The sequence below is a fragment of the Phoca vitulina genome, unplaced genomic scaffold (assembly GCF_004348235.1).
Source record: "Phoca vitulina isolate PV1807 unplaced genomic scaffold, GSC_HSeal_1.0 scaffold29, whole genome shotgun sequence".
In the NCBI taxonomy this organism is placed as follows: Eukaryota; Metazoa; Chordata; class Mammalia; order Carnivora; family Phocidae; genus Phoca; species Phoca vitulina.
This window is the reverse complement of record NW_022589732.1, coordinates 5,246,226-5,274,197: the sequence shown is the minus strand read 5'-3', so window position 1 is coordinate 5,274,197 and position 27,972 is coordinate 5,246,226. Positions and strand designations below refer to the sequence as shown.

The 27,972-nt window shown below is 38.2% G+C and overlaps 1 protein-coding gene across 2 annotated transcripts in view; it reads right to left on the bottom strand.

Annotated features, from left to right (window-relative positions):
* Nucleotides 1-5,223: 5,223 nt before the first annotated feature.
* The window catches only part of REEP3 (receptor accessory protein 3), a 96,786-nt gene continuing 74,037 nt past the window's right edge, over nt 5,224-27,972 (bottom strand). The window contains exons 6-8 of one of the 2 annotated variants that reach the window (XM_032423907.1): nt 17,704-17,851; nt 9,330-9,484; nt 5,224-8,643 (exon numbers count right to left, since the gene is read on the bottom strand). In XM_032423907.1, coding sequence (XP_032279798.1) covers nt 8,587-8,643; nt 9,330-9,484; nt 17,704-17,851 — 360 coding nt within the window. In that variant the 3' untranslated portion in view covers nt 5,224-8,586. The remainder of the gene's footprint in view (nt 8,644-9,329; nt 9,485-17,703; nt 17,852-27,972) is intronic. The other variant, XM_032423908.1, reaches the window with a different exon arrangement.

Sequence of the window (27,972 nt, the reverse complement as noted above, 5' to 3'; positions counted from 1 at the left end):
TACGTGTCCTAACGCACAATTGTCGTGATTTTAATGTTGCAAATTAAACTTCCTTTTCTGAGGTTGTGTGTGGGCATGTGCTCAAGTATTTATATTTGCAAGTAACGTTCGGAATATGTTGCCTTTTATTTCTCTCTCTCTCAATTTATGTTGTTGATCGGTGAGGCCCTAGAATAGTAAAAAGTATCCCCAGGCCAACATATGGGTTGTTTACACTACTAAATATATGGCCGCATTTCCCTCCCTTAACGCCCTACTCAGAATTCCAAAGGCAAGTTGGAACAAAAGGAAAATGTGTCTGAGTGTAAAGAGAGAATTTGTGCCAAGAATTACAGTCACAGGGTAAATAACCTTGTTTTCTCCTTCATCAGTGGCCGCTACCAAATCCCGTTCTTGGAAGGGAGCCAACAGTCTGTCTGGTGGAGGGTGCTGCTAATTAGAGAGAGCCCATAAACCTCCCAGTCAAAGAGGGCATATGACCTTCCCTTCAAGTCTAAACAATAAAGCTGGCGAAGTGCAGACTGCGCTCAGCGCTGGCTGCCCTGCGGATTCCCTAAATAGGAACAGGATGAAGGCCAGGCTTAAGAGGTTACCATAGCTCTGCTCTCACACTTTGAGGAATCGGTCACTCCACTTCCCAGTATAACTTGTTTCAATTACTCTCTACAATCTATTTAGAGGAGAGCAGCTTGCAGAGAGAGCTCATTGTCTAATCTAAATGAGGAAGCAATTATTACTTGCTGCAGTCTAATGGGCTTTGAGACTCTTGGGTCAAATATCAACCAGATCTCATGTAACTGTACTTTGCACTTTGGAAGATATATCCTTTTAATGACAATTACTTATCCTTGCTTTTCCAAACCCCTTTTTCCTATTGTTACAATATTAAGGGTTTCCCCCTCTCCCTTCATGCTCCAGTGTCTCTTCTAATTTTAGAATGTAAGTTATGGTAAGGTAAAGACCACAACCTCTCCTATACATTGGTTAAATATTTTTTAAAATTATTTTTTCTTTTTAAATAGAGCACCCCAAGTCTTCCCTCCTTTGTCTCATTTACCTCCCTGGGAGCCCCCTGCAAGCTTTCCTTTTATACAACATGTTGTGAACTATAAATAATACAGTTCCACTTTCCTAGAACATATGGAAACTGTCCCCTGCTATATATACTAACTGTACTTGCTTTCAACTTAAAAGATTGAATAAAGTTCATCTCCTATGTAAAAAGGCATTTGGCCTTTTTTTGTGTGTGTTTTATTGGTTCCAACCCAATATGGAACAATGCATGAGAATTCTTGTGAACTGAGCACATAAAAGGGTTTACAAGGTGTAGTGTGAAGGGAGGAAGCCACAGAGCAAGTGCAGGTGGGAAAGGAGAGGAAGGAAGGAAGGAAAGCACTTCCTGACAGGATACTCCTCCCATTTAAGCTACATCCTCTCTTCAAATCTCTTCCTGTTTGTCTTAGCCAATAATTGATAGTAAATTATGTCTTTATTTTTCCTCTCCATTTGAAAAGCATTCTTCTTCTCTCCTTACTGAAGCTACGCTGAGTGAAATCTCTTAACATCAAATCACTCAAAAACTTTACTCCATTTAATCTTCTGAGAAATAATCTGAAATTTTTGTATAATACATACATGCTAAGAATCATTTCTATGTGAGCTGTTTAAATATTCTGTGATTGCCAAGATAACCAAGGGTAATGGAATTAACAAGAGTCTGAAGTCACGAATATTGTGGTTGGGTCCTAGGCTTATCAATAGTGAGTCCTGGAGGGTGCTTGGGTGGCTTAGTCAGTTGAGCGTCCGACTCTTGATTTCTGCTCAGGTCATGATCTCAGGGTTGCGAGATTGAGCCCTGCCTCGGGCTCCCCGCTCAGTGCACGGAGCTTGCTCGAGATTCTCTCCTGCTCCCGCTCCCCTGCTAACATGTGCTCTTTCTCCCTCTCTAAAATAAATAAATAAAATCTTAAGAAATATATATATATATATATATATATATATATATATATATATATATATATATAAAAAGTCCTGGTTTCTGTATCTGCAAAACAGGGTGATACCTCTTCCCAAAGTATGAAAACAAACTGATGTACAAATGTTAGTTATCATGACTGAATACAAGAGGCATTATAAGCCATGCAAAGTAGGAGTTTTTCTCTTCCAAATAAACCCCATGCTGCAACACTCCCTTTCTTTGTAAGATGAACTCATCAAACGCAAGACTTGTAATTTTTGCATTTAACTTTATATTTCAAGGTAAATATTTTCTTTTGGAACTTAAGAATACTGTAGTGGTTAATTTTATGTGTCAACTAAGTAGGCCACGGCATTCAGACATTTGGTCAATGGTTAGTCTAGATGTTACTGTGAAGGTATTTGTTTAGAGGAGATTAACATTTAGTTAATCAGTAGACTTTGAATAAAGTGTATTACCCTTCATAATGTGGGTGGCCCTCATCCACTTAGTTGAAGGCCTTAAGAGGGAATACCTTGGAACAGAAACATCAACTCTTCCCTGGGTCTCCAGTAAGCGACCCTGGCCTGCAGATTTGGGACTTGACAACCTCCACAATTGCATGAGCCAATTCCCTAAAGTAAGTCTCTCTCCCTCCTTCCCTATCTTTCTCTACATGCGCGCGCGCACACACACACATCTATTGGTTCCATTTCTTTGGAGAACTCTAATACAGACAATACTGTTGATTCTTGCCACTACCATGATCTGTTGTTAACACTCAAACTTAGAGTAACTTAAACTTAAAAATTCTGAAGGGGAAAAAAGTCTCTGCCTATTATCCCCAATTCTTTCTCAACACTTTGAGATAGCGTCATGTCAAAACACATTATAATTCAGCCAGATACTCTTAACCTGGCTCCATCAACTATTCTCACTCACTTTCTTCCCAAATTTAGCATTAAACAATGCTGGGAAGAGAAAAATTTCTCTCCCAAGGCTGATGTGCAAGACCATCTGCCCCTTTTCTTCTCCCTGCTCTCTTCACAACCTTCTCTTTTTGTATTTCCCAAAGACACCGGTTGAAAAGATAAGCTGTGACAGTTCTATGGGACTCAAGGTTGAGTCACCTTGAAACATTTGTAAGGCTACAAAAAATGTTGTAAGGTCTCAAGAACTTCTGCCTTAAATAAAGGTTATGCTCTAAGTATTCCAGGTGAGAGTTGGAGGGGAGGCGAGTTTAATAGTCAAATTCAGGATTTGGGCATACCTCATTTTATTGTGCTTCACTTAATATTGAGCTTTGCAGATATTACATTTTTTACAAATTAAAGTTGTGGTAATCCTGCATTGAGCAGGTGTATACGCACCATTTTCCCAACAGCATTTGCTCAACTTTGTGTTACATTTTGGTGATTCTTGCAATATTTCAAACTCTTCCACCATTACTATATTTGTTATGGAGATCTGTGATCAGTGATTAATGACTAGCATTTTTAAGCGATGTTTTTAAAAATTTTTTTATTGTTATGTTAATCACCATACATTACATTAGTTTTTGATGTAGTGTTTGATTCATTGTTTGTGCATAACACCCAGTGCTCCATGCAGAACGTGCCCTCTTTAATACCCATCACCAGGCTAACCCATCCTCCCACCACCCTCCTCTCTAGAACCCTCAGTTTGTTTTTCAGAGTCCATCATCTCTCATGGTTCGTCTCCCGCTCCGATTTCCCCCCTTTATTCTTCCCCTCCTGCTATCTTCTTTTTTTTTTTTTCTTAACATATAATGTATTATTTGTTTCAGAGGTACAGATCTGTGATTCAACTAAGCAATGTTTTTTAATTAAAGCATGTACATTGTTTTTTTAGACATAATGCTGTTGTACATTTAATGGACTACAGTAGAAGGTAAATATATGTCTAACACATTCATCTGCCTTGCTTTATTGCGATACCTGCTTCATTGCAGTGGTCTGGAACCTAGCTGGCAATTTCTCCGCAGTCTGCCTGTATATTTTGGACAGAGTCAAAAGCGCTTAGGACTGTATTGGATGTAAGAAGTAAGGAAAAGAAGGAACCAAGGATGAAAACCCAAACAAATAAGCAAACAAAAAACCTGCTCTGAGAGAAACCAAATGAATTATTCGATAACCTAGAAGAAATCCCAGCATAAATCCTCAAATAATCCAAACATTTTGTTTTTTTTAAAAAGCAAGAATTACTGCTTTTTGTTATGCTATCCCACTTGGATCCAGGCATTGTTGCTCTAAACAGCAGGCACTCAAGGAGTATTTCTACATGAAAATGATTGATGCTACTCTGATTTGCACACAAGGCCAATACACCATATTTTCCTTCTCTTTTGCCTTTAATCTGGGCTTGCCAGATAAACTAAGGCTAAGCTTGGCAATTTTCCTGCCCAGCAGTCTTTTAGTATCCTACACGCATAGACAGTTATCAATCTTGTGCTTTAAAATTTCAGTTCAAAGCATTATCTTATAAAAAGCAATTTAAAAAACACTACCAAAACCAGACCCTAAGGAGAGTGTTTCAAGGCTAGAATACTGATGGAGAGGTAAAAGGGAGGGAATGTTTTCCACGGAACAATGGATTGGTCTCTGACATGATTTTTGTTCCATGAATCTCTTTCTTAAGAACAGTGAACCACTTAAAGGGAGAATAAAACACTGCGGAAAATGCTGCAATTCATATATCCATTGTGTCCTTTTGAATTTTTATTTAAGTTTCTAACTTCTTTGGATCATCACAAGGATATACCTCCTAATAAAGATGAAAACATAACTCCATTTGGAAATACTTTAACACATTATATAGCATAATGAAGTAACACAAAAAAACTTTTTTAAACATAGGATTTCTCTCTAAAGCTTAAATGTGAGGCAGACAGACGTCTGACTTTAAAACAGATGGAACCCCAGAACATTCCCAGGATACATAAAACTGAATTTTGTGTTATATTTTATGTCTGAGACAGCTAACCAATACAAATTGATGGCTAGGGTTTCTGTACTAATTTTTTTTATATCTTCCCATTCCAACATCTGAATTTAACAATTCAGTGTTTCTTTTGTAATTCTATGACCATTCCATAATGTATATGATTTTTTAATAATTTGCTCTGTGATTTGGAATCTTAAGTGTGTGGATACATTATCTATTATGTAATATGTACATAATACTATATACATACTCCATAATAAATAATATAAATTTATGGAACCCAACGTAGGTACTCTGACCTCTGACCCACAAAAACAATACAAGCTGTCACTAATAAAATGAGTTTATTTTATATTAAAGTTTTCAAAAAACACATTTGTAAAATTACCCCCATACTAGGCCTCAAGAGAGCCTTTACAAAGAGTTTAAAAAATTACAAAACAGCTTTCTCTGAACTATGGAAGTACACAGATTTAAGAGGTGTTAGAGGAGAAAATGTTAATTCATGGTCAATTTTTATAAAAAGTTAATATACAACAAATCTGTAGGATACTACTAGAAGATTAAATCTTTAACCATTTAGAGGAAAAAGCTGTATTTTTCTTTCGGAAAGTTTTACTCTTACATGATGTTTACTAAGAAATATACACTGCATACCACAGTAACAATGATCTCAAAATTGCCTAATTGCTTTGCAAATGAATCGGCCTATAGGAACACATAGGAAATTGCTTGTCGATACATATTAACTCTTTAATTTTCCTTATAAAAGAAAACCAAAATAAAAATTTAGTCCATTCCAATTAAACATACAAATTACTCATATTTAATAGGAAATAGCATTGGATTATTTTTAACACAAAAGTTCAAGTATTACAGAAGCTCAAACTATGTTATCAAAAAAGGAAACGAAAGAAGACATATTTATCTAACCAGTGTTTTACAGAAATTTGGAATATTTACATATTTTATAACACTGTAGGAATCTTTGGTGGTGACATATGGATTCAATTCCCTGAAAACACTTTAATAATTTTCTTCCATCAATCTGTGTAGTCAAGTATTTATAATCAGTAATGCTGGCAGTTACCACTTTCTAGCCAAATCCACATACATAGAGTGAACTGTGTGGAGGGAATCTTGTGCGGGACCTACATGGGTTTACATAATTAATTACTTAGCAATAAGACTTACTTCTGGCTCATTTTTTTATTCCAGAAAAAACATGGTAAACTAAAGAATAGATCAACTGTCACTTCCAAACAAACTCGGGGAACAGTTAATATTAATGCACAAGCTGAATGAATATATAATAAAATAAAACACCGGCTACAATTTCTGCATAAATTTTAACAGCTACCATTATATCGCCTTAAATAGGCTTGTGCAGCATCTCATGAGCCTTCACCAAATGGTGGCGTTGGGAAAACAAGGCACTGTGGTCGAGAGAGAAATTTACCTCTTTTAAAAGCAGTGGACTCAAAAGCAGAGAAACAAAAACTGACCTGTTCCACCTTAAAAGAGACAAAGATTTATAAGCTTATCACACAAAGTTCCAAGGAAAGGGCATGCTAAAACAAACACAAGAGAAAAGCAGCAAAATGTCAGAAATGTAAGGAAAGGAGAGAAAGGAATGATGGAACAGCAAAGTGACATCCACTGCACATAAGGATATAACAGCAGAAACAGACCAGAGGAAGCACCGTGTGGAGAAGGACATGCGCCCTGTGCTGTCTTATTTGTGGAGAGGGATAAATAATGCTTCCAATTTAGAACAGTATTTATGAGTTTACTATAATTAAGGAATAGGTTTAATACTCAGATCAGACTTAGAAAAGATAAAATGGAGCAGAACAGCCCGCACAGGTAATGTTTTTAGATAGAGTCACTTACGTGACTTTGTCAGGCTACTTGAGATGACACTGCCTTTAGGCAGGAAAGACATATACGGTGTAGCATTTGTATTAATAAGTCTGGTACGAGGAAATATAAATAAAACTCCCTTCCAAGCATTTATAATCAGAATCCCTAGGAATTTTGAACACAAAGAGTTTTTCTCGAAACTCAAAGGCTACAAATTAATCAAGGTAAAGTAGATGAAGATATTCATAGAATTAAACTTTTGGAGAAAAGAAGTTGAGCGAATTTTTTCTTGATGTTATATATCAAGAATGTGAGATAGTCCAGAAAATGTTTTGAGACTTGTATCAAGAGCAATGTATTCATTAAACTAAGGTACTCTTAAACATTCTGTTCTCTGCCAACACTCTGAGGAGGTCCTGAATATACATCGCCAGCTGGTTTCATTTCTTAAAAAGGTAGAGAAGTCAAAGATCTCACAAATCTCGCTCACTGCTTTTTCTTTTTGACAAACAGAACAGTCAAAGTAAATTATCTGAATTAACTGTACAAATTTGACTATGGATCATTAAAACCACCACCAGAAATAGAGACTTCAGAATGCATAGTTATCAATGCCACCTAAAAAAGCCTCCGTGTTCTGTAATTCAAAATCTCTTGGATTAAAAAAATATTTTTCTAATATCTATTCTAGTAGCTTCTAGTACGTAAGATTAACATCTGTATTTTGCATTGGCACCTATCTTCAGGGAACGAACTCAGCCAGAAGACGGGAGATTTAAATGATTCTAGTCAATACAGATTTATAAATCAGCAGCACGTATCAGTGCTAGGCTTGTGAATGGACCAACTGTTGGGTAACTTCATGACCCTGTTTCACAAAAACTACTCTATTTAAATACTGAAAATGTAACCAGTGTTAACAGAACATGCTAAGTTCAACTATGATGTATGGAAAACTGGTTGATGTTTAAAACAGCTTCTCACCTACAGAGGAGAGAGTTAAAAATAGTTAAAGTTGAACAATGAGCTGTATTTTCATATTATTAGAATCTAATGAATTTAACAAATGAAACCCACAGGAAAAGAGATGACGAAATTCAAGGCATAAATGTGACATGTCGGGATGTGACAAATAACAATAAAGATAGTGTCAATAAAACTTAAATGTACAGTCGCAAATAAGTAAACAATTTTCAAGTGTGCAAAACTAGTCAGGAATAAAAAGTGCTATGTGGAGACCAGGCTTTCAAACACTTGTTTCGAAAACTTTCAGTCGACGGTGGAAAAACCAGAAAGTATTAAAAAAGTAAAAATTTAAAGGATATATAAAACATGCTGTTATCTTACATTATACCCTTGTCCTATCACTGCTGGATCAGAGGCCTATTTAATTACTATCCTCATGTGATAGAATATAAACGGAGGTAAACACAAATACAATAGCACAAAGGCTGATGTATCTTAAACCGTAAAAAGACTCAAGTATACTGTGGGTTTGTGTTTCATCTTAATATCCCAGGCACTCAATGTTGTTGAGGAATTTGAAAACAGATAACACAATTTTCTATTATTTCTGAGATATATATACATATACATAAATAAGCTCTGCATAACTACCTTTCATAGTCTGGACATGGAAGTAATGGTGAAAGAAATAAAAGCTATTTAAATTGATGAAAATAAACCCTATCACCGCCACAATTTAAAGTATTACTTTAATGTGTAAGTCCTGAATGAATAATGTTAGCAAAAAAGTCAACGTGTTAGTGTAATTTGTCTTGGGATTCTTGAAGTGCAGATGACTAAAAATACACCTGTGGTCTCTTCTTCACTTTGTATTTTAGTGATCCATACCGTACCTGAAGAGAGAAACGTGTCATTGTTACAAATCAGATGATTACTTTTGAACTTAGATAGAACTGAATAGTTCATAATCACAGTAATAATTTTTTGTCTTTTCTAATATAAAGAACCAGTTATCCTAGAAGTGTGCTTCCAAACTCAGAAGACACCGCTGCTGACATACTGAAACATGGAGCTGGTACTATGTTGGATATATGCTGCAGGCTATTATCGCTAATAATAAAAACATTAACTGTTGTTAGTTCTGCTCTGCCTGGTACGCCAATGGTTCCCGATGATCGGAGGCCATAGACAGACTGGATTCCTCCACTGCTTTCTGGACACAAAGACAATATATTATTATGGATAAACTTCTATTTAATCCTCATACAGGGTTGGTTCAAAGCAGAACTATGTAGTTATTTTTGTTAGTTGCTCTCTTTGCTTATGTGTAGGGCTGACACTGGAGTGCTCGTGACCACCGTATGACTTGCTCTAGGAGAATACCATTTTCTACTCACAGGGGAAGCAGGGATTTACCATTTTGTAAATTTCCAGAGATCCTAATATATCCAATCTGAATAAAGAATTTTAAATGTAACTGCTGATCTCCCCCTCTGTTTTTCCCTTATGGATCATTAGTATCCTGAGTGATAATGCAGCAGGGAAAGGAATAGGAATCATTAGGAAGACAACTCTGTACCTGACTAACCTCTTTGCGGCCTTTCACGGTTTTCACAGATTTCATGCTTTGCGATCTTCGAAGCCCTTTGTGTGTTAACATCTCATCATCTGAGTATGGCCCCTCCGCTTCTTCATCAGTTTTCTCATCTCCGTCTTTCAGTGGAATTCCATAACCTAAACGAGCCGTCAAAACCAGCATGTTTTGGTTAAAGGACAGTGCTCTGTCTGAGTGCACTTCTCTGCCTGGTTTGCATTTGCCCCCACTCCTCTCCCTTCCTCATCTGGAATGTGCTTCCTTTCGTCATCAGTCTCTGCCCTGCACACTATTCTAGATGAAGCTCATCATTCATTGCTTCCAGGAAGTTGCCCCCGACCACTCCTATTTTTACTATGCATTTTTCAGAACAATTCAAAATAATTTATTTTTGAGTAGGTAACATCTTGTTCGAAACTCAAAGAGTATAAGCAGGTATATATTGAGACAGATCTCTTCGTGAACTCTAAACAATCTACGCAATTTTGTGTTTTATTGTGTTTGTCATTTGTGCCTTTGACTTTAATGAGAAATGAAGGGTTTCCGCCCACCATGCGTCAAAACTTTTGTCGAGATTGGGAACGGGAGGGTGAATTTAAGGAGTCAAATAATACCCAAAGGGGCTGGCACTTTGGGCGAGGTAAGTTCACCGGGGGCAGGTGATGGAGATGTTAAGCCAACACTGTTGCAGCTGCTGAGATACAACCCAGCTGGACGGCCTACAGTAATTAGACACACCACGGGCTGCGATGACAGATGTTAGTCAAAGAAAAGAACCAGCCTCAGGAAGGCAGCACGAGGCCGTGCGGGTGTGCCAACAGGCTGCTCCGTGTAGCTCCAGAAGACTTAACATTGGCCAATCTGCAAACATCCAGGTAGTCAGGCTGGTTACTGTCAGGAAGTCTGACAGCATTCCGACGCTGGGATTCACAGACAAGAACGCTCCCATTCCTGAAGCCGTGGTTCTCAAGCTTGGTAGACTTTATTAGTAAAGACTGATTAGCACACATTAAGAGTCACCTGGAGAACTTGCTAATACAAAGACTGCTGGGCCGAGGGTGGAGCTGAGAATCTACATCTCTAACAAGTCCCTATGTGATGTTGGTGCCTTGGTGCAGGGCCTGCATTTTTGAGAGCCCCCGCCTGGATGGAGCAACACAGGGGCCCAAGTCTAGAGCAAACCAGAGTGCTAGAAAAGCAGTCAGTTATAAAGACGAGGGTGAGGTTAGGTTACACGGCCCCATTAGGTTTCAAATTTTCCTTTAATAAGGATAAGGAGCATAAATATCTAAATCCTCAGGTGAGGAAGAAAGGAGTTTTCCCAGGTTCAGGAGGGGGCAAGGGATGGACTCCTTGCACGTGAAGAAAGACATACTGACTAAACGTTTATTAATCTGCTCTCCCAGGCCATGAATAACTTGAGACTCACGAAACAAACCATGAAGAGTTGTTAATAAGCTTCTTGGTCTCATAATAAGATACACACCTTTAATTGTATATTATGCAAGTACAATTTTATGCTGCCAGGCTTCCAGGCTAAAAATTGGAAGGATTTGGGAGTAGAATCTGTCATAATTTAGGCCAAGATGTTTTGTTCTCCTGCCTCAGTCCAAGGAACTGTGTTCTAGGTAGGAGAGAGCCCCTGCCGGGGGCTAGGGCAGGGGGGAGCCGCACTGTTTGCTGCGAGAAGGTGAGCGTGGCCCGGAGAGGGACTGGGTCAGTGGTCCTGGCAGGAAGCTCCTGATACGGTAGTAAGTGGAAAAAAAATGTACATACTGAAGCAGAGGAAAAACAATGAAACCATTAGATCTCTTGAAAGTGGGCTTTTAGGTGATTTTAAATTTTTTCTTTTTTTAAAAAATTTTCCCAATTTTATTAATTAAAAATTGTATTATTTTTATAATTGGGGAAAATAAGCCAGAAAAAAATTGTTTTTAGGTTGTCAATTCTAGATTTTTCTCTATCGCTGTTGCTTCCACAATATTCTCGACCCCAATAAAACTAAGGTAAAACGCAGAATGAGGAATCAAGGAAAGAGTCAGAAAGGAAGCAACTGTGACCAGAAAGTTCTCTAAGGTCACAGATGAAGCATAAGACAAACATGGCCCTTGCTATTTTAATCGCTCCTCACTTTATGAATATGATTAGGAATTGGAACTTCATTCAAAAGAGGATTATATATATATCTTACTTTCTTTGTTTCCTAATTTCAGGTAACAAATCTTGTTAGTTTTCTAATTATGGTTTCAGAGAAAGTGATGGTTTGATTCATTATTCTGCAAATATTCGAAAGATTCTATGTGTTTGGCAGTGTGCTAAATTATGGGGGATACAATGATGAAAAAGACACAACTGTCATTTTTTACATAAAGAAACAGTCCAATAGGGGAACCAGCCTTGAATGGGCATTACTGCAACAGATGCTATCAATCGAAGATAAGGATGAGGTACTGTGGGAGCCCACAGTGAGATGATTAACTCAGCCTGAGGGGGGGGAAGTAGGCTGTGCGAGAGGACTTCCTGCAGGAGGTGGCGGGTGACCTCTGAGGGCTCGTGGCTGTACAGCTGGCACGTGACGGAGTGGGAGAACAAGGCACCACATGCTACTGAGTTTGGACTCCATCAGAGAGCAACGTGGGGGCCACTGAAGCATTTCAAGCAGAAGGGTGACATGATTACATCTGGGGTCTTTCAAAGATTCTTTTTGAATCTTTTTTGGAATGCACTTTGGGGAATGAATCAGAAGTGGGTGAAGGCTGGAAGCAGGGAGGTTAACTGCAGTATGGCAGGTCAGAAATGATGGGGGTCCAGGGAGCAAAGACAGAGACAGTAGCCAAATCAGGGATCTATTAGAAGATGAAATTGACAAGTTCAACTTAGCAATTTATTCAGCCAAACTGTGCATCAAAAAGAGGAGTCAAGTCAAATACCTTCACTAAAACATGCATCTTCTATTCCACTTCAGAACCGAGAAATGAGTACGTATGAACATTCTGCTGTGAGTGGTGGAAATGTTAATCCAAGTTGTCCAAGGACTCAGAAGTGTGGGGGACAGAAGGGAGAGCCGAGACGATGAGGGAAGCCCAGATTGGGTGCCATCCCGGAGCAGGCCCTCGGCGAGTGGGCTGAGTGCTTCACGGGACTGCCAGGCCCGGGCCAAGTGCAGCCGCTGCCGCCATTCAAAGTGGTGCTCAGGTCGACTGCTTTACATCACTGATCTACACTGGACAGAGCCCTCGCACGCAGATTCTTGAGGAGCAGTGACTGGGGACCCAAGGCTGAGGAGCCTGTGTGACCCTGGGCGCTGTCTCCACTTTAGAAACGGACCTGGGATTCACACAGCTCCTCCATCTTAGAGTTGGTATAGTTTAAGTTTCCCCCCTTATAGTAACAATAAAAGCCAACATTAATCCAGTACTTAGCAACCCACCGCTTTAAGCGGTTTCTACATATGAATCTAAGTGCGGAATCACAGGAAGTTTGACCTGGAAGGAGGCCCGGACCCACGTTAGGACACGGGAGTACTCGACCACCTATGAGCCGTGAGACCCAGAGTGAGTCTTGCCTCTCTGCAGGCCTGTTTTCTCGTACGGTAAGGGGGTGAGACAGATGAGAGGATGAACGCCAACTCTGACCTGGTCAAGCTGTGCGGGGTGTTATGTTGAGGGGGCCTGTGAGCCAGCGTGGGAAAGTGCCACGGTCCTTCAGCAATGGCTGCCACCGTGAGCATGGGAGCAGGCAGCAGGCAGGACACCCATTCGCCATCTTTGACTAAAGCATCGCTAAGGTTGCTACCTGCTCAAATTACTGGAATTCCTAGTTCCAGCCCAACCATACCACGAAGTGTAGCCTTTTTATAAATGAAAAAGAGAACCTTGGATACCTCATTTCTGTCATTGACTATGTAGTTAGCCCCTGACAGGTATTTTAATCTCCTTATACCTGTTTAATCATCCAAAAAATTAGGGGCGCCTGGGTGGCTCAGTCGGTTGAGCATCTGCCTTCGGCTCAGGTCATGATCCCAGGGCCCTGGGACCGAGCCCCACATCAGGCTCTCTGCTCAGCGGGAAGCCTGCTTCTCCCTTTCCCTCTGCCTGCCACTCCCCCTGCTTGTGTTCTCGCTCTGTCAAAATAAATAAATAAAATCTTAAAAAAAAAAAAAAAAGATGAAATACTTAAACTATGTAGTCATCTTAAGGATTAAATAAATATGTAAAGCACCTAAAGCAAAACAAAAAATATATGCTTTATTTCTTTATTTACTGGTATTGAAACAGAATATTGGGCCACTTTTAACTGATATGGGAGCAGCAGTATCTTTGCAGAAAAAATATTTCCACTTATCACAATGTGGTGTCCTTTCAAGGAATGTGAACATCATGTTCAAGGCGTCTATTTTCTTACAAAGAAGCATTTGGAGCGAGCTCTTTTTGCCATAGTGACAACATGCAGACTTAAATCACTTCATCAAAGTAGGACTTCTCTTGACCACTTAACCTCAAACCACTCACAGGAGGCCATGATGAGTTTTCAAACTGGATTCAAATTTCCAGATATTTGAGTTTGCTTGTGGGAACAAGCAGAGCATCTGAGGTAAATGTATTGATCACATGAAGCAGTAAACACTTTGCAATGTGGATGCAATTACCACACTGAAAAACTTACTATTTTTTCTTGAGGAATTCTGGAAGTAAATGAAATAAAAAATAATTCATGACATAAAAAAATGAGTACCTTATTTTTCAAAAAGAAGAGTACTATGTAGTTCTTTGTAGATTCTTTCTGATTCTGAAAATAGGTTCTTTCTGATTTTGAAAATAGGTTGATTAAAAAAAAAATCACTCAAGTCCCATACTCAGAACTGAACACTGTTGATAATTTAGCAATACCCTTCCAGACTCTTCCCTATGTATACACATTTGAAAATTCAAATATGTTAATGCATCATCTATTTATTGTGTCTCTACAGCCTAACACACATATTGTTTTATTGTTATTGTTTATTTCCCCATGATCTGGATATGTTTTCATGTCAGCAAGTATGGACTGACAGTATGAATTTTCATGGCTAATAAACCATGCTTCTGCTTAACCGTTTTTCTTAGGCATTTGGTTTGTTCCAGTATTTTGTTACTATAAGCAATGACATGAACGTTCTTGTACATACTTCTTTGAACACTTGTCTGATTATTTCTCTATGATATAGTCCTAGAAGTTTTTTGCTTAAGTTAAAGGGAATAAATTTTGATAATTATTGCCAGATTGTCATAAAAAAGGATTATTCCACTTAAATCTCTTAAAAAGTGAGAGTGTTTGTTTCCCAACATGCTTGCTGTGGTTATTTTAGAACATGTCCACAAATTCTGACACTTTTCTCTTCCTCCCTTAGATCTCTTTTTTTTTTTTACATCTTTTTAAAGGTCATCTTTACATCCAACATGGGGCTTGAACTCATGATCCCGAGATCAAGAGTTGCATGCTCCACCAACTGAGCCAGCCAGGCGCCCCTCCTCTTCCCTTAAATCTCGAGGATGTGTATAGGTACCTGTCTCAATAAACTGCCCTAAGGCAGAAGTGATGCTGTCTGATTCCTAACACTTCTCTTGGAAGACTGGCTGTGGGAGCTTTTAGCTGCCAGGTAAGAAGCCCCAGAGCTCTGAGAGAGCACGTAGAGAGACGTAGGGAAGGAGAGGCCAGAGAGGCCCCGCCTCTTTGAGCCATCCGCTGTGTGACTCTTCACAGCTAACATACCGGCCGTGTGAGTGAAGAAGCCTTTGACATTATGACTCCAGCCCTAGGTGCTGTCTCCCTGTGGCTGCATTAAGACCCTGAGCAGGAACTGCCTGCCTGAGCCCAGTCGCCCCCAGATTCAGGAGTAAAATAAAATGACTGTGACTTTTTTTAAGGCCACTGTTTGTAGTTCGATATACAGAAATAGAGTACTAGAATAGTTACCAACACAGAACAGTGCTAATTAAAAAAATCCTTTTGCCAATCTGGTGAGCAAAAATTACTATGATTACCATTTTAATTTACTGTTTCTTTGTGAGGCTGACTGTCTTTTTCATGTATTAATTGGTCAGCTGTATTCTTTGGTAGATTTAACAATAATTGGCTTGCAAGAATTCTTTTTATGGTTAAAATCTGAGCCCTTTGCCTGTATCAGATGAGAATATTTCTTCTAGTTTGTTTTCTTATGGTGTGGAATATTTTCCCCTTATATGTTATACATTTTTTTTTATATAGAAAAATCTCTCAAGTTTTTCCTTTATGTCTTCTGGTTTTGATGTCATGCTTAAGAAGTCCGGCATATCCCAACGGTATAAATACATAGTCAGGAATGTCCCACTGTTCAGTGTCTTACATGTACGTCTTAACCTTTTAGGTATTTTGATGAAGGGCTTGAGACAGAGTTAGTGTAACTTCATTCCCTACCCCATCTTCTAAGTCTAGCAATTATTCTGACACCCTTATTTATCTGCCTTTCCCCCAGCGACCTGAAGGGCATCATCCTCATTTGATAAACTTCCATGTATATCTGGACTTGTGTTTACATAGACTATCTATAATTATCTTCTCTTCAACTATTCCTGTCCTGGAACCTTACTACTTTTTAAAAATATTTTCGAGAGAGAATGTTTTTGTTAAATTTCTTCCTTAGGGAAGAAAAGCTCAGAATATATACCATTCTGTAGGAAACTTGGAACTTGGGCAAAGTAATGCATATTAAAATTTTAATTTCATAACTGAACAAGTCCCTTTTTTTGTACTGCTACTACTTACTTCATATCTCTCTAATCTTAAGTTATTTTAATTTTCACGGCTTAAAATTTAACAGAAGAATTAAATAGCACCTTACTATCTTAAAATAGTCACATCATTTTAAGTTTAATAGATGAATATCATAAAGATAGCTATGGATTTTCATATTTATAATCATCTTTTCATTTAAATATCAGAATATCATTCTTAGCCAATTCTAAAGTATAATTATTAATAAACCGCTGATAAAGGACTCAGATAACTGGTCCAAATCCAGCAAAATATATACAGTAGACCCCATAATCAAAATCAGTATACCTAATTTTTAAATGTGTATTAAGAAAATGCCTATATTGGAAACTACTTTTACACTGTTAATGTATTGAGGATAATGGTTCAAAGTTCAGTGGTTCTCATTCTTGAAGATATTACTACCTTAATCAATGGCCAATGCTTAATTACTACCTCTTACGTAGCAGCCACCCACTTTGTAAAGTTATTCATTCTAGAGAGAACTCAGATGAAAGTTCACTATTTTTTCTATATAGGAAGGAACTGTTATTTTACTTCTCAAATTGGTTTCAATATAAAGGACGATTTTTAACCTCCCTCAAAAGAAAACTACTTAAAAAACAACATTGAATAGCCTTGTATCTTATGGACTTAACAATATATTAATAAGAAATGTCGTGAAGATCTTAATTTTTAGCTGAGCCTTGAACTAAAACTTTCTTACATGTGATAAAATGACTAAGGAGTGATGTCTTTTTATTTATGTGTATATATGTATTTTTTAAGATTTTATTTATTTATTTGAGAGAGAGACAGATAGTGACAGAGATAGCGAGAGAAAGCATAAGCCGGGAGCAGAGGGAGAAGCAGGCTCCTACTGAGCAGGGAGCCCGATGTGGGGCTCGATCCCAGGACCCTGGGATTATGACCTGAGTTGAAGGCAGACGCTTAACTGACTTAGCCACCCAGGCACCCCTATGTGTATATTTCTAAGATCAGAATAATTTGTTGAAGTTTTAGAACATATCACCTCTGCCATGCTCCTAATTTACATTAGAAATACCTACAAGTTAGTTCTTGAACGAGAATATGTTATTCCAACATATTTCCCATTGCAGTAATCCTATTTACAAATGGAGTCATCCTTTGTCACCCACTTCAAACGTTTTATCTTGTGAGTCAATTATCCTTATTTGTTCACGGCATTTACAGTAAAGAGTGTTTAAAAAAAAAATAGTAAAGAGTGACTCCTTAGATGTCACTATACAGTTTGAGTTGAAAGAGGACTAATCACTCGTGCCAGGGTGAGGAGTGGGCGTGGCCACACCGAAGGCTTCTAAAAACTCATGATGGCACAAGAGGATACTGTTACTTTCTTAGTTGGATGATCTCTAGAGTCAACAAAAGGCAAGCATTAACTTTAGAGAAAACTGAGAGAAAGACAACTCCAGTTAAGTGTAAATTCACAAACATCAGCGTAAATCGTGTCTACTCAAATTCAGAGTTACCATGTATTATTTTAGTACCCACCTGGACTCAAAATTCCAATTGTGAAAGAAAAATATATCAAAACAAACAAGCACACCTGCTGATTCACCGGAGACTGATTTACTTTTCTTTTTTGTTTCTTGTAGAGGTTGGAATGGTCTTTGTCCCACAGGCTCATCGCCTTGGATAGCTGTTAGATCATGCATACTAAAACTTCGTAAACGTTCGGTTATTGCTCCTTGGCTCTATTTAACAGAGAAGTGATAGATCCGAGAAAAAAAAAAAAAAGACTTTAAAATATTTCATATGCTTACATTTAAATTTCTCCCAACATTTTATCATGAGGCTGACTGATTTTATGAAACTTTCAGAAAAGTTGAAAGAATAGCACAGTGAACAGCCCTAGATTGTTTATAGTTTGCTTTATTTTCTTTACCACACATCTACCATCTATCCATCCATCAACCCACTTTTAAAGTAAGTTCTAGACATCAGTATATTGCACTCCCAAACATTTCAGCTTTGTAATTTGTTTTAAATGTAAAAAAAAAAAAAACGTATGACGAGCGTACCCTCTGAGCAGACAGCATCCGTATTTTGCTCTCTCCTAAAACTGGCACTTTGGGGCTTATGATTTAGAAGTTTTTAATTTTTAAAAATTTTTTTAAAAGATTTTATTTATTTATTTGACAGAGAGAGAGAGAAAGCACAAGCAGGGAGAGCCCGATGTGGAACTCGATCCCAGGACCCCAGGATCATGACCTGAGCCGAAGGCAGCTGCTTAACTAACTGAGACACCCATGCGCCCGATTTAGAAGTTTTTAAGGTAAAAGACATACTGTTTAAATTTTTTTTTTAGATTTTATTTATTTATTTTATTTGAGAGAGAGAGAAAGAGCGTGTGTGGGGACGGAGGGGCAGAGGGAGAGGGAGGGGGGCAGAATCTCAAGCATACTCCCTGCTGAGCACAGAGCCAGATGCGGGGCTCCATCTCACAGCCTGAGATCATGACCTGAGCTGAAACCAAGAACTGGTAGCTTAACGGACTGAACCACCCAGGCACCCCAAAGACATACTGTTTTAAAGATAAGCTAAGTCAGGAGTGGTAATGACTCCACTTAGTACAAGGTACAAAAAAATTAAAAAAATTAAAAATTAAAAGCCAAAGAATCACAAAATGATATTTAGTTAATGAATTCACTATGTGGCAAGGCATATCTATTACTATGCAATTTGACTTTAAGTCTTTTTATTTATTTATTTATTTTAAAGATTTTATTTATTTATTTGAGAGAGAGAGAGAACGAGCAGGGGAAAGGGCAGAGGGAGAGGGAGAAGCAGATTCCTGCTGAGCGCGGGCCTGATGCGGGACAATCCCAGGACCTGGGATCATGACCTAAGCAGAAGTCTGATGCTTAACTGACTGAGCCACCCAGGCACCCCTGACTTTAAGTCATTTTAAAGCCTTAACAATATGATAGACACTGGGCACATGTGGGTATTTAAATTTAAATTAACTAAAATTAACTAAAATTAACAATTTAGTTCTTCAATTGCACATTTCAACGCTCACTAGCCACATGTGGAGAGTGGCGACTGTTTGGATAGCACAGAGAACATTTCCAACACTGCAGAAAATTCAATAGTTTTCATCACTGCCCAGCTCTGAAAGGGACATTTCTGAACTTTACAGACCTAACTACATTTCTTTCCCAAATATAAAGGAAAAATTAATTTCTAAATTACTGACTTAAAAAATTTGCATAGCATACAGATGACTCATTTCTTCTGTTTTAAAAATATTCTTCTAAAGGTTTTTTTACTCTTATTATTTCTTCTCACACATGTGAATTTATGATTGCCTCTAGTTAGAATTGTACTGTAGAAACTCATCCCTAATGGTGCAGCTCTCAGTTTCTAGATTTCAAAACCTGAGGCACTATAAACATTTGGACTTTACTGTATTTTATGCTGAAAAAAGATCTTGATTCAGCTACTCTGAGTTAGTGATATCATATTACGTTAAAACCAAATGCCATTTCTATACCCCACTTAGGCTCTGTATGTCTGCATTTTTTTAAACTGTGAAAAGAAACTGTTAAAGGGTCTATATTCTCAATAAAAATAATTGGGTTCCACATGTCTTTATACATTTTTTTTTTTTAATTTTATTTATTTATTTGACAGAGAGAGACACAGCAAGAGAGGGAACACAAGCAGGAGGAATGGGAGAGGGAGAAGCAGAGCAGGGAGCCCGATGTGGGGCTCGTCCCAGGACCCTGAGATCATGACCTGAGCCGAAGGCAGACGCTTAACAACTGAGCCACCCAGGAGCCCCTGTCTTTAAACATTCTTGTTATGGTTTAATCCATTATACTTTCTTCCTCTTAATCAGATATCATTTTAAAGATATAGGGGACAGAAGACATCAGAGATGCACTAGAAGGAAATGACCAGCGCCCATCTGAAACAGACCCTTTGTTTTCTCAGAACGGTCATTCTCTTTATCCCACCTTTGTATTTCTGTGCCCCCTCCCAGCAATTCTTGACTTTTTACCTTCTGCCAAACAGATGACAACTGGCATACACATCTGTGATGCCCGCTACCAGACTCAGGTGCAATTTCCAAGGTGGGCTGTGACTGCCAAACCCTCCCACTCAAGAAGGAACATCTCAGAATGCAAATAAGTCAAACTGCCACTGAATCAATCTAGCACTGTATCATCTACAAACTTTGGTATCTTTAACGAGTATGATCCACAAATTACTTAGAGCATACCTCACAAACGAACTCACACATTCTTGTCAGTTCTACTGTTGTGCTGTGTATACCCTGTCTACAGAGAAGGCATTTCAGAAACTAAAGGAGAGTGACTAATTTTAGGCTTCTCCCATTCTCCTAGTTTACTGACTGGTATGGCCCTGATAGTGAGCATTTAAGTAAACTAAATGTTCTTTTGATGCCTCTTCTTTTTCATTGCTCTTGACTGCTGGAGAGTTCTCCATAGACACTGGACTGCCGAAGCAGAGGCTGGGCAGGGAACTGCAGGTGTGGTCATGGGTTCACATAGGTAGACCACACCATCCACCAGGGGTTTGCTTCAGGTTGATTAAAGGTGAGCATTGACCAACCCTGAGGTATCTGGATTTTAATGGAGTATTATCAATATCCTCAAGGGTTCAAGGAAGGCCAAGTACTGTAGGGAACAGCGAAAGGGGGCTGTGTACACTCTTTGAGGACTCCCAACACTTCAACAGCCATTACCGCCTCAAAAAATTGGGTTTTCCACTGTATATTTTCTTTTTCTTTCTTTCTTTTTTTTTTTTTTTAAAGATTTTATTTATTTATTTGAGAGAGAGAGAGAGCACAAGAGGGGGGAGGGTTAGAGGGAGAAGCAGACTCCCCGCCGAGCAGGGAGCCCGATGTGGGACTCGATCCCGGGACTCCGGGATCATGACCTGAGCTGAAGGCAGTCGCTTAACCAACTGAGCCACCCAGGCGCCCTCCACTGTATATTTTCTTATGGGCCCAGAATAGAACGAATGTGGGAAGAGAGAATTAATACAGTATTGTGAACTTCAAAAACATTACATAAATTCTAAGTCTGTAACCACTTTATTTTTTTTATTGTTTTAAAGATTTTATTTATTTGACAGAGAGAGACACAGCGAGAGAGGGAACACAAGCAGGGGGAGTGGGAGAGGGAGAAGGAGGCTTCCCGCCGTGCAGGGAGCCCGATGCGGGGCTCGATCCCAGGACCCTGGGATCATGACTTGAGCCGAAGGCAGACGCTTAACGACTGAGCCACCCAGGCGCCCCAAGTCTGTAGCCACTTTAAAGTGACCAATGTGACCACTTTAAAGAAGTGTAATTATAAAATAATCACATTTAAAGGCAGACCTATTCCCTCCAATTTTTATATCTTCAGCACAAAAAACCCATTAACAAAGAAATTATGTTTAAAATAAAATGTTAAGTGGAAACCCCCCGCCGCTGACCTCAGAATTCTAAATCATATCCACAATATGGTTGCAAGTATGTAGTATGGTTTAAGCAGACAGGGAGAATATGCAAAAATGAAAACAGTATGATGTTGAGGCAGATGGGATGGGTGATTTTATTCTTTTTCCCAACAATTTTTTCAATATTACAAAATTAGAATTACAGATAGATGGTAAATTATAGATAGATGGTATAGTGAAGTTTTTGTTTTTTTAGATTTGGATACTGTTTATTATAAACTGGATGAGATCCTGATTTCCTTTCATTTCTTCCAATGCCTGGCTACAACTCTCCAAGTGAACATTTTCTATTTTTACAGTGAAGTTTTAATTGTAATGTGTGCACTGTAAGAATTTCTGATCTATTTCCTGCTCATTTCTCCTGTATCCAATCCCCTACTCCCATAATCAAAAGAAACACTGTTTCTCTATTTTGAGGGCACAAATAGGGCATTATAGTCACTTGTCAGTAACAATGCTAAAATGTATTGAGGTTTTGCTTAAATTAATAATGCTTTATTTATTTTCTTCTATTTGGTTTATATAATATTAAGCCAAAAGTACAAGAAAAACGCAGAAAGGTTCTAGTTCGAGGAGGAAAAGATGTGTGGAAACGGCACTTTTGGTCATTAGTCAATAAGGAGGAAGAGAGTTCCCATCTACAAGGTAAGTCAATATTCCAGATTTTAGATCCCATTCTCTACAGAATTGTATGTACACTGCTTATGTTAAAATTAATCCTAAAAATCAAAGAGAAAATAACAGAAAGATTATGATGAGAACACAAAAATCAAAGTAATTAAGAACTATTTTGCAGAATATTTTACATTAAAACTGATCCTCAGTAGCAGGAGTGTCCTAAACCCTTCAGGTGACTCAAAATTCTTAGGGTTTGAATTTGGATAGGCCCAGACATCCATTTAAAATGGGAACACTTGTAGGAGCTGACTGGGTTGGGCCCTTGGGTTCAGATCTAACACATTCATGCTCTGGGAAAGATTCTTCAGCTGAGAAAAGGGACCTTGTATGTATGACTAATTCTAACTCTGTTACTCTCAAAGAATTCTGCCTTTGTTTAAATACTTCATTTCCTGGTTAAACACTACGTTAAAATTATTATATTTTGTGTTAAATAAGGGGAATTTACCATGCTTATCAGCATTTTAGGATAAAACATTCAACTGGGGTTCCTGGGTGGCTCAGTCAGTTAAGTGTCTGCCTTTGGCTCAGGTCATGATCTCTGGGTCCTGGAACTGAGCCCCAGGCCAGGCTCCATGCTCAGCGGGGAGTCTACTTCTCCCTCTCCTCCCTGCTTGTGCTCTCTCTCTCGCTATCTCTTTCTCTCAAATAAATATATAAAATCTTGAAAAACAAAAAGCTTTCAACCTATTCTCTTCATATTTTTAATTAAGAGTTTAAAAACAGGGGTGTCTAGGTGGCTCAGTCCGTTAAGCCTCCGACTGTTGATTTTGGCTCAGGTCATGATCTCAGGGTTCTGGGATTTGGAGCACCCAGTCGGGGCTCTGTGCTCAGTGGGGAGTCTACTTGAGAAATCCCCCCCTCCCCTGGAATGCTCTTTCTCTCTCTCAAATAAAAATAAATCTTAAAAAAAAAAAGGAACTTAGAAACATAATCAGTAGTCTTTGTAATCTTACAACCAATCTCCTACAGAATAATTCTTACTATACTGTTCAATAATGAATAGCCATTAAGCTCTATTTCTTGTTGATCTTTGACATATTACATTAAAATGCAGATAAGGTTAGTTTCAAGTTTTTAGGGAAATCTCCTTTTCCTCTAAGGACATTCGAGAATTAATCTGATTAAGCCCAGAATGGAACTGACTGCATTTGTATTAAGTGAATAATATATTTTAGTGGTTTTAAGATTAAAGCAATATATATTTATCAAAGGACATTTGTAAACAGAGGAAAATATGAAGAAGAAAATAAAATCATTTGTAACCCACCACACCAACACTGTCTATACATATTCATATATCCTTTTACCTTTTCTGACTTATACTTTTTTAGATTAAGCTTTCTCAGTCTCAGCACTATCGCTGTTTTGGGCTGGGTAATTGTTGTGGATCATAGGATGTTACGCAGCATTCCTGACTTCTAGCCCCTAGACACAAACAGCAGTGCCCCTCGCTGTCAGCTGTGATGACCCAAAATGTCTCCAGATGTTGCCAAATGTTGCCTTGGGGGCAAAAATCCCCTCCCAGTGAGGACCAACCACTGTTTCAGAGCCATAAGAGGTTTTAGAAATCAGGTGCTTATATCAATTTCTTTGATTTATAGGTGAGAAAATTAATACTTAGATATCAGTGCAGATGGTCTGCCCAAAATCTCATGACTAATGAGGGCAGAATTGGGCTAGAAAATGCAGGTAACTAGACTATTAATAAATTAAATATTCATTATAACATTCTGCTTCCTTAGATTGTAGGGAAAATAGTATGACCCTTCTTTCCATTGTCTGGACAAATGCATGATACAAAGCAGCTGAATATCCTCAAATCCTTTTACAAACAGAAAGCTATTAAAGCAGACAGCAAGATGTCAGGATTTTGACCTAATCATCGTCATTTATAGTTTATATTATCATCATTTATAGTCTATTAGATTTTAGCAATTTTACCTGTAAGGCTCTAATTTCTGTGATAATTGATTTTTTTTTTTTTTTAAACAGTATCTGCATTCACCAAGAAAAGGCTGCCAGAGAAAATTCAGAGATGGTTAATATGACTAACAGTACTTTTCTTCCTCTTTTATCTGTGTTGCTCATCTTAAAAAGCCACCTGCATTTCTCATGTGAAAGCTATGGAATGTTGAACATCCTCAGCAAAATCCTTGAAGGTCCTTCATATGTTTATGCTTTGCTCAGCCAAAATAAACTTGTACACTGACCTTGCGAACAGATGCCTGGTAATGAGGTCATAGAACTGAGTAACATTTTCAGAAAATTGCTTTATGGTGTAATAAATGTTCTGATTAGATTCCTATTTTCATCTTTAACATGCTCAGGTGGTTCAACCTGGGAATCCTAGTCAGGGGTATTACCGATCTTTAAAGGTCACAACCAAGAGTCCAATCATTTTTAGCCTGAAAGATATTTTTAACAAACTATAGGTTGTAAAAATCTTAAATTAATTCTCAAGCCTTACTATTGGCTTTCTTGAAGTTTCTCCTTAAACTTGACCTATTTCCTATTTCAGTTTCAATTTACTCATTAGTATAAGTGTCTGGTTCAGTGATTTCTTCCATCATAGTGCCTTTCTTTGACATCTCCAGAGATGAAACTAATTTCACTTACACGAAAATAGGCACAGTACAACTTGAGGCAAATAGTGTTAACGTAATGCTATGTTCAGCATATTTAATGACCATTTCTAATGAATAAAATCCAGGATGGCTGAAGCCAACATACACTGAGGATAGCAAGGGCTACCTCACACACAGTGATCTTGATAACAAAAGGACCACCACATCACAAACGAGAAGGGAAAGTTGCAAAATGAATTCAAATTATGGGACATGTGTCTGATTTGCAGTGGTAACTTAGATGATTCTTATGTTCTCTATTTCCAGCCTTTGAAGTGGGGAGGTGGTTTTATGATGCTAAATATACAGATAAAAACAAACAATGAATCACAAAGAAGAAATGCTTTTATAGCCTTTCTGAAGGAAAGCATTTCTGTGAACTAATGCTTATTTTAATAATGGGAGGGCAGAGGGAAAGCTCTTAGCAACCCAAGATGAGATACAATTTTCAGTTAATGAAAACAGACACTTAGCTAGAGAGCAGCCTGTGAGAGTAGGGACTGTGTCTATCTTGCCCACGGCTGCATGCCCGGCACCTGCCATATAGTAGGCATTAAACAAACCGATGTTGAACAAATACACAGGATGCTAAACACTGATCACAGCAAAGGAGAAAATAAAAATAGAAGAGGATAGAATGAGGATAAGATAATATAGTGGGGATTTCTGATTCCCCACATAGAGGGTATGGAAGTAGTAACCGTATGTCCAAGTAAAATAAATATCCCATGAAATGGTCATGGTATGTAGGAAGGTGTCTCACAGAATAGCAGGACTAGAAACGATATTTTAAGTGTTAAAGTGAGGAGGAGGGGCGCCTGGTTGGCTCAGTCGTTAAGCATCTGCCTTCGGCTCAGGTCATGATCCCAGGGTCCTGGGATCGAGCCCCGCACTGGGCTCCCTGCTCCGTGGGAAGCCTGCTTCTCCCTCTCCCACTCCCCCTGCTTGTGTTTCCTCTCTCGCTGTCTCTCTCTCTGTCAAAAAAATAAAATCTTTAAAAAAAAAGTGAGGAGGAAAAACAGGATTTGTATGCTTTTCTGTTTCCCAGAACAATGTTCTAAAATGTCCATATTTTCTAAGCAATGTTTCAAGCTGAAATCTAATTTTTAGTTTTTATGCCATAGAATCATACTGAATGATGCTTTTAAATATGTAAAATTCAGAAAGCATCCTCTTGGGGGGTATAAGACCTGTACCAGTTGACCCCTGAACAACGTGGGGGTTAGGGGCATCAACTCACCGGGCAGTAAACAATCTGCGTCTAAGTTCTGACTCCCTTGAGATTTAACTAATATGCTTACTGGTGACTGGAAGCCGCACTGATAACACTTGATTAACATGTACTTTGTATGTCATATGTATTGTATACTGTCCTCTTATAATAAAGTAAGCTAGAGAAAAGAAAATGTTACTGAGAAAATCTTAGGGAAGAGAAAATACCTATATCCAGTACTGTACTGTATTTATTGGAAGAAAATCGGTATATAATTGGATCCAACAAGTTGAAACCCTTGATTGTTCAAGGGTCAACTGCACTTCATTTGTGAAGTCAAATAAAGTTAAATTTTATAACAAAGGAAAGCAATAAGCTTTCTTGTTCTCCTGTACACCCTCCTGCAGGCACCATTAAACTCTCTACTTTCCTGTCTGGCAGGTGAGGATTTTCTCTCTTCCAACTCCTTCTCTCCTTCCCCCACTTTCCTGATAGAGCAAAATCACAGTTGTTCAATCTACAGTCTGTATTCTCAGGATTATGATGTACATGCTGTTTCCTGCTGGGCCGAGTCATACTCCATTATTATATTTCCTTTCTTATATAACTTTATTTTCCAGAGCTAACAATTATCCCATTTTTTAAGTATTCATTTGATTAGTCGTCCTTTGCCCTCTGTCTCAACATTGCCTCCAGCACATTTTTCATGGTGTGTAGTGTGTCTTCTGACTGGTTGGAGCATGTACTAACTAGTTTAAGTATCATCCCTGCATAGGATTAAACCTATTAGATAATCTCCTCCCCGTGCTTTTCCCTGCGATCCCTGTCCTGGCACCCTGCACCCATCACATCCCATTTTGGCCAGGTGCACTCTGGACTTGCACGTTTGCACATTCATCCTGGGAAGAAGTCCTGTCACCTTCCTTCTGTGTTGGACCCCCTGTCTCCTAGATCCTGTGGGTTTCCTTTTTCATGAACTAGTCCCTAATTTTGGCAGAGCACATCTACCCTGACAAAGAACACACAGGAGGTCAATTTTGTGACTTTACATGCCTTAAAAAAAAAAAAAAAAAAAAGATTTATTCCAAGCTCACACATGACTGACAGCTTGACTCTTATAGAATCTGAGGGTGAAAATCATTATGTTTTCATGGATGGTATTATTCTTTGGTCTTCAAGCTTCCATTGTCACTATTTAGAAATTTAATTGCCATTCTGATTCTTGATCATCTGAATGTGACGTACTTTTTATCTTTGGAATCCTTAAAATTTTTTTCCTTCTTTCTCGTGTTTTGGAATATTCCAATGACCTTGCTCACAGCCGGTCTTTTCTTTTCATTCATTGCGCTGGGTACTTTACTTAGTGGGCCTTTTCAATCTAGAGACTCATGTCTTTCAGTTTTGTGAAATATAATTGTACCATTTCTTTGATAACTGCCATCTGTGGTCTCTTGTAGAATTCCTACTTGTTGAATATTAGATCTCTTGGATGCTCTTTTATAGGACATGTGGAAATCAGGCATGTATTTTCATTAAGCAAGAAATAAAAAGCAAATGAACTTTTTTAAAAATGGAAAACAGTTCTTCAATAAGATGAAAATTTTACTATTTAGTATTCGTTTATATCTATACTAATAAAAGAAAAAGCCTTTAAAAGCCAAGTAACAGGCAAACTACACTTCACTACAGTGCTGATAGTTAATAATCATTAATAATACAGTTGTCTTACATGGCTAGGGCTGCACAGTTGGTAAGTTTCCACTTAATTCTTAATGCAACACTTCTGGGTATATAATTTGAATATAATTTTGATTTTTAATTTTGT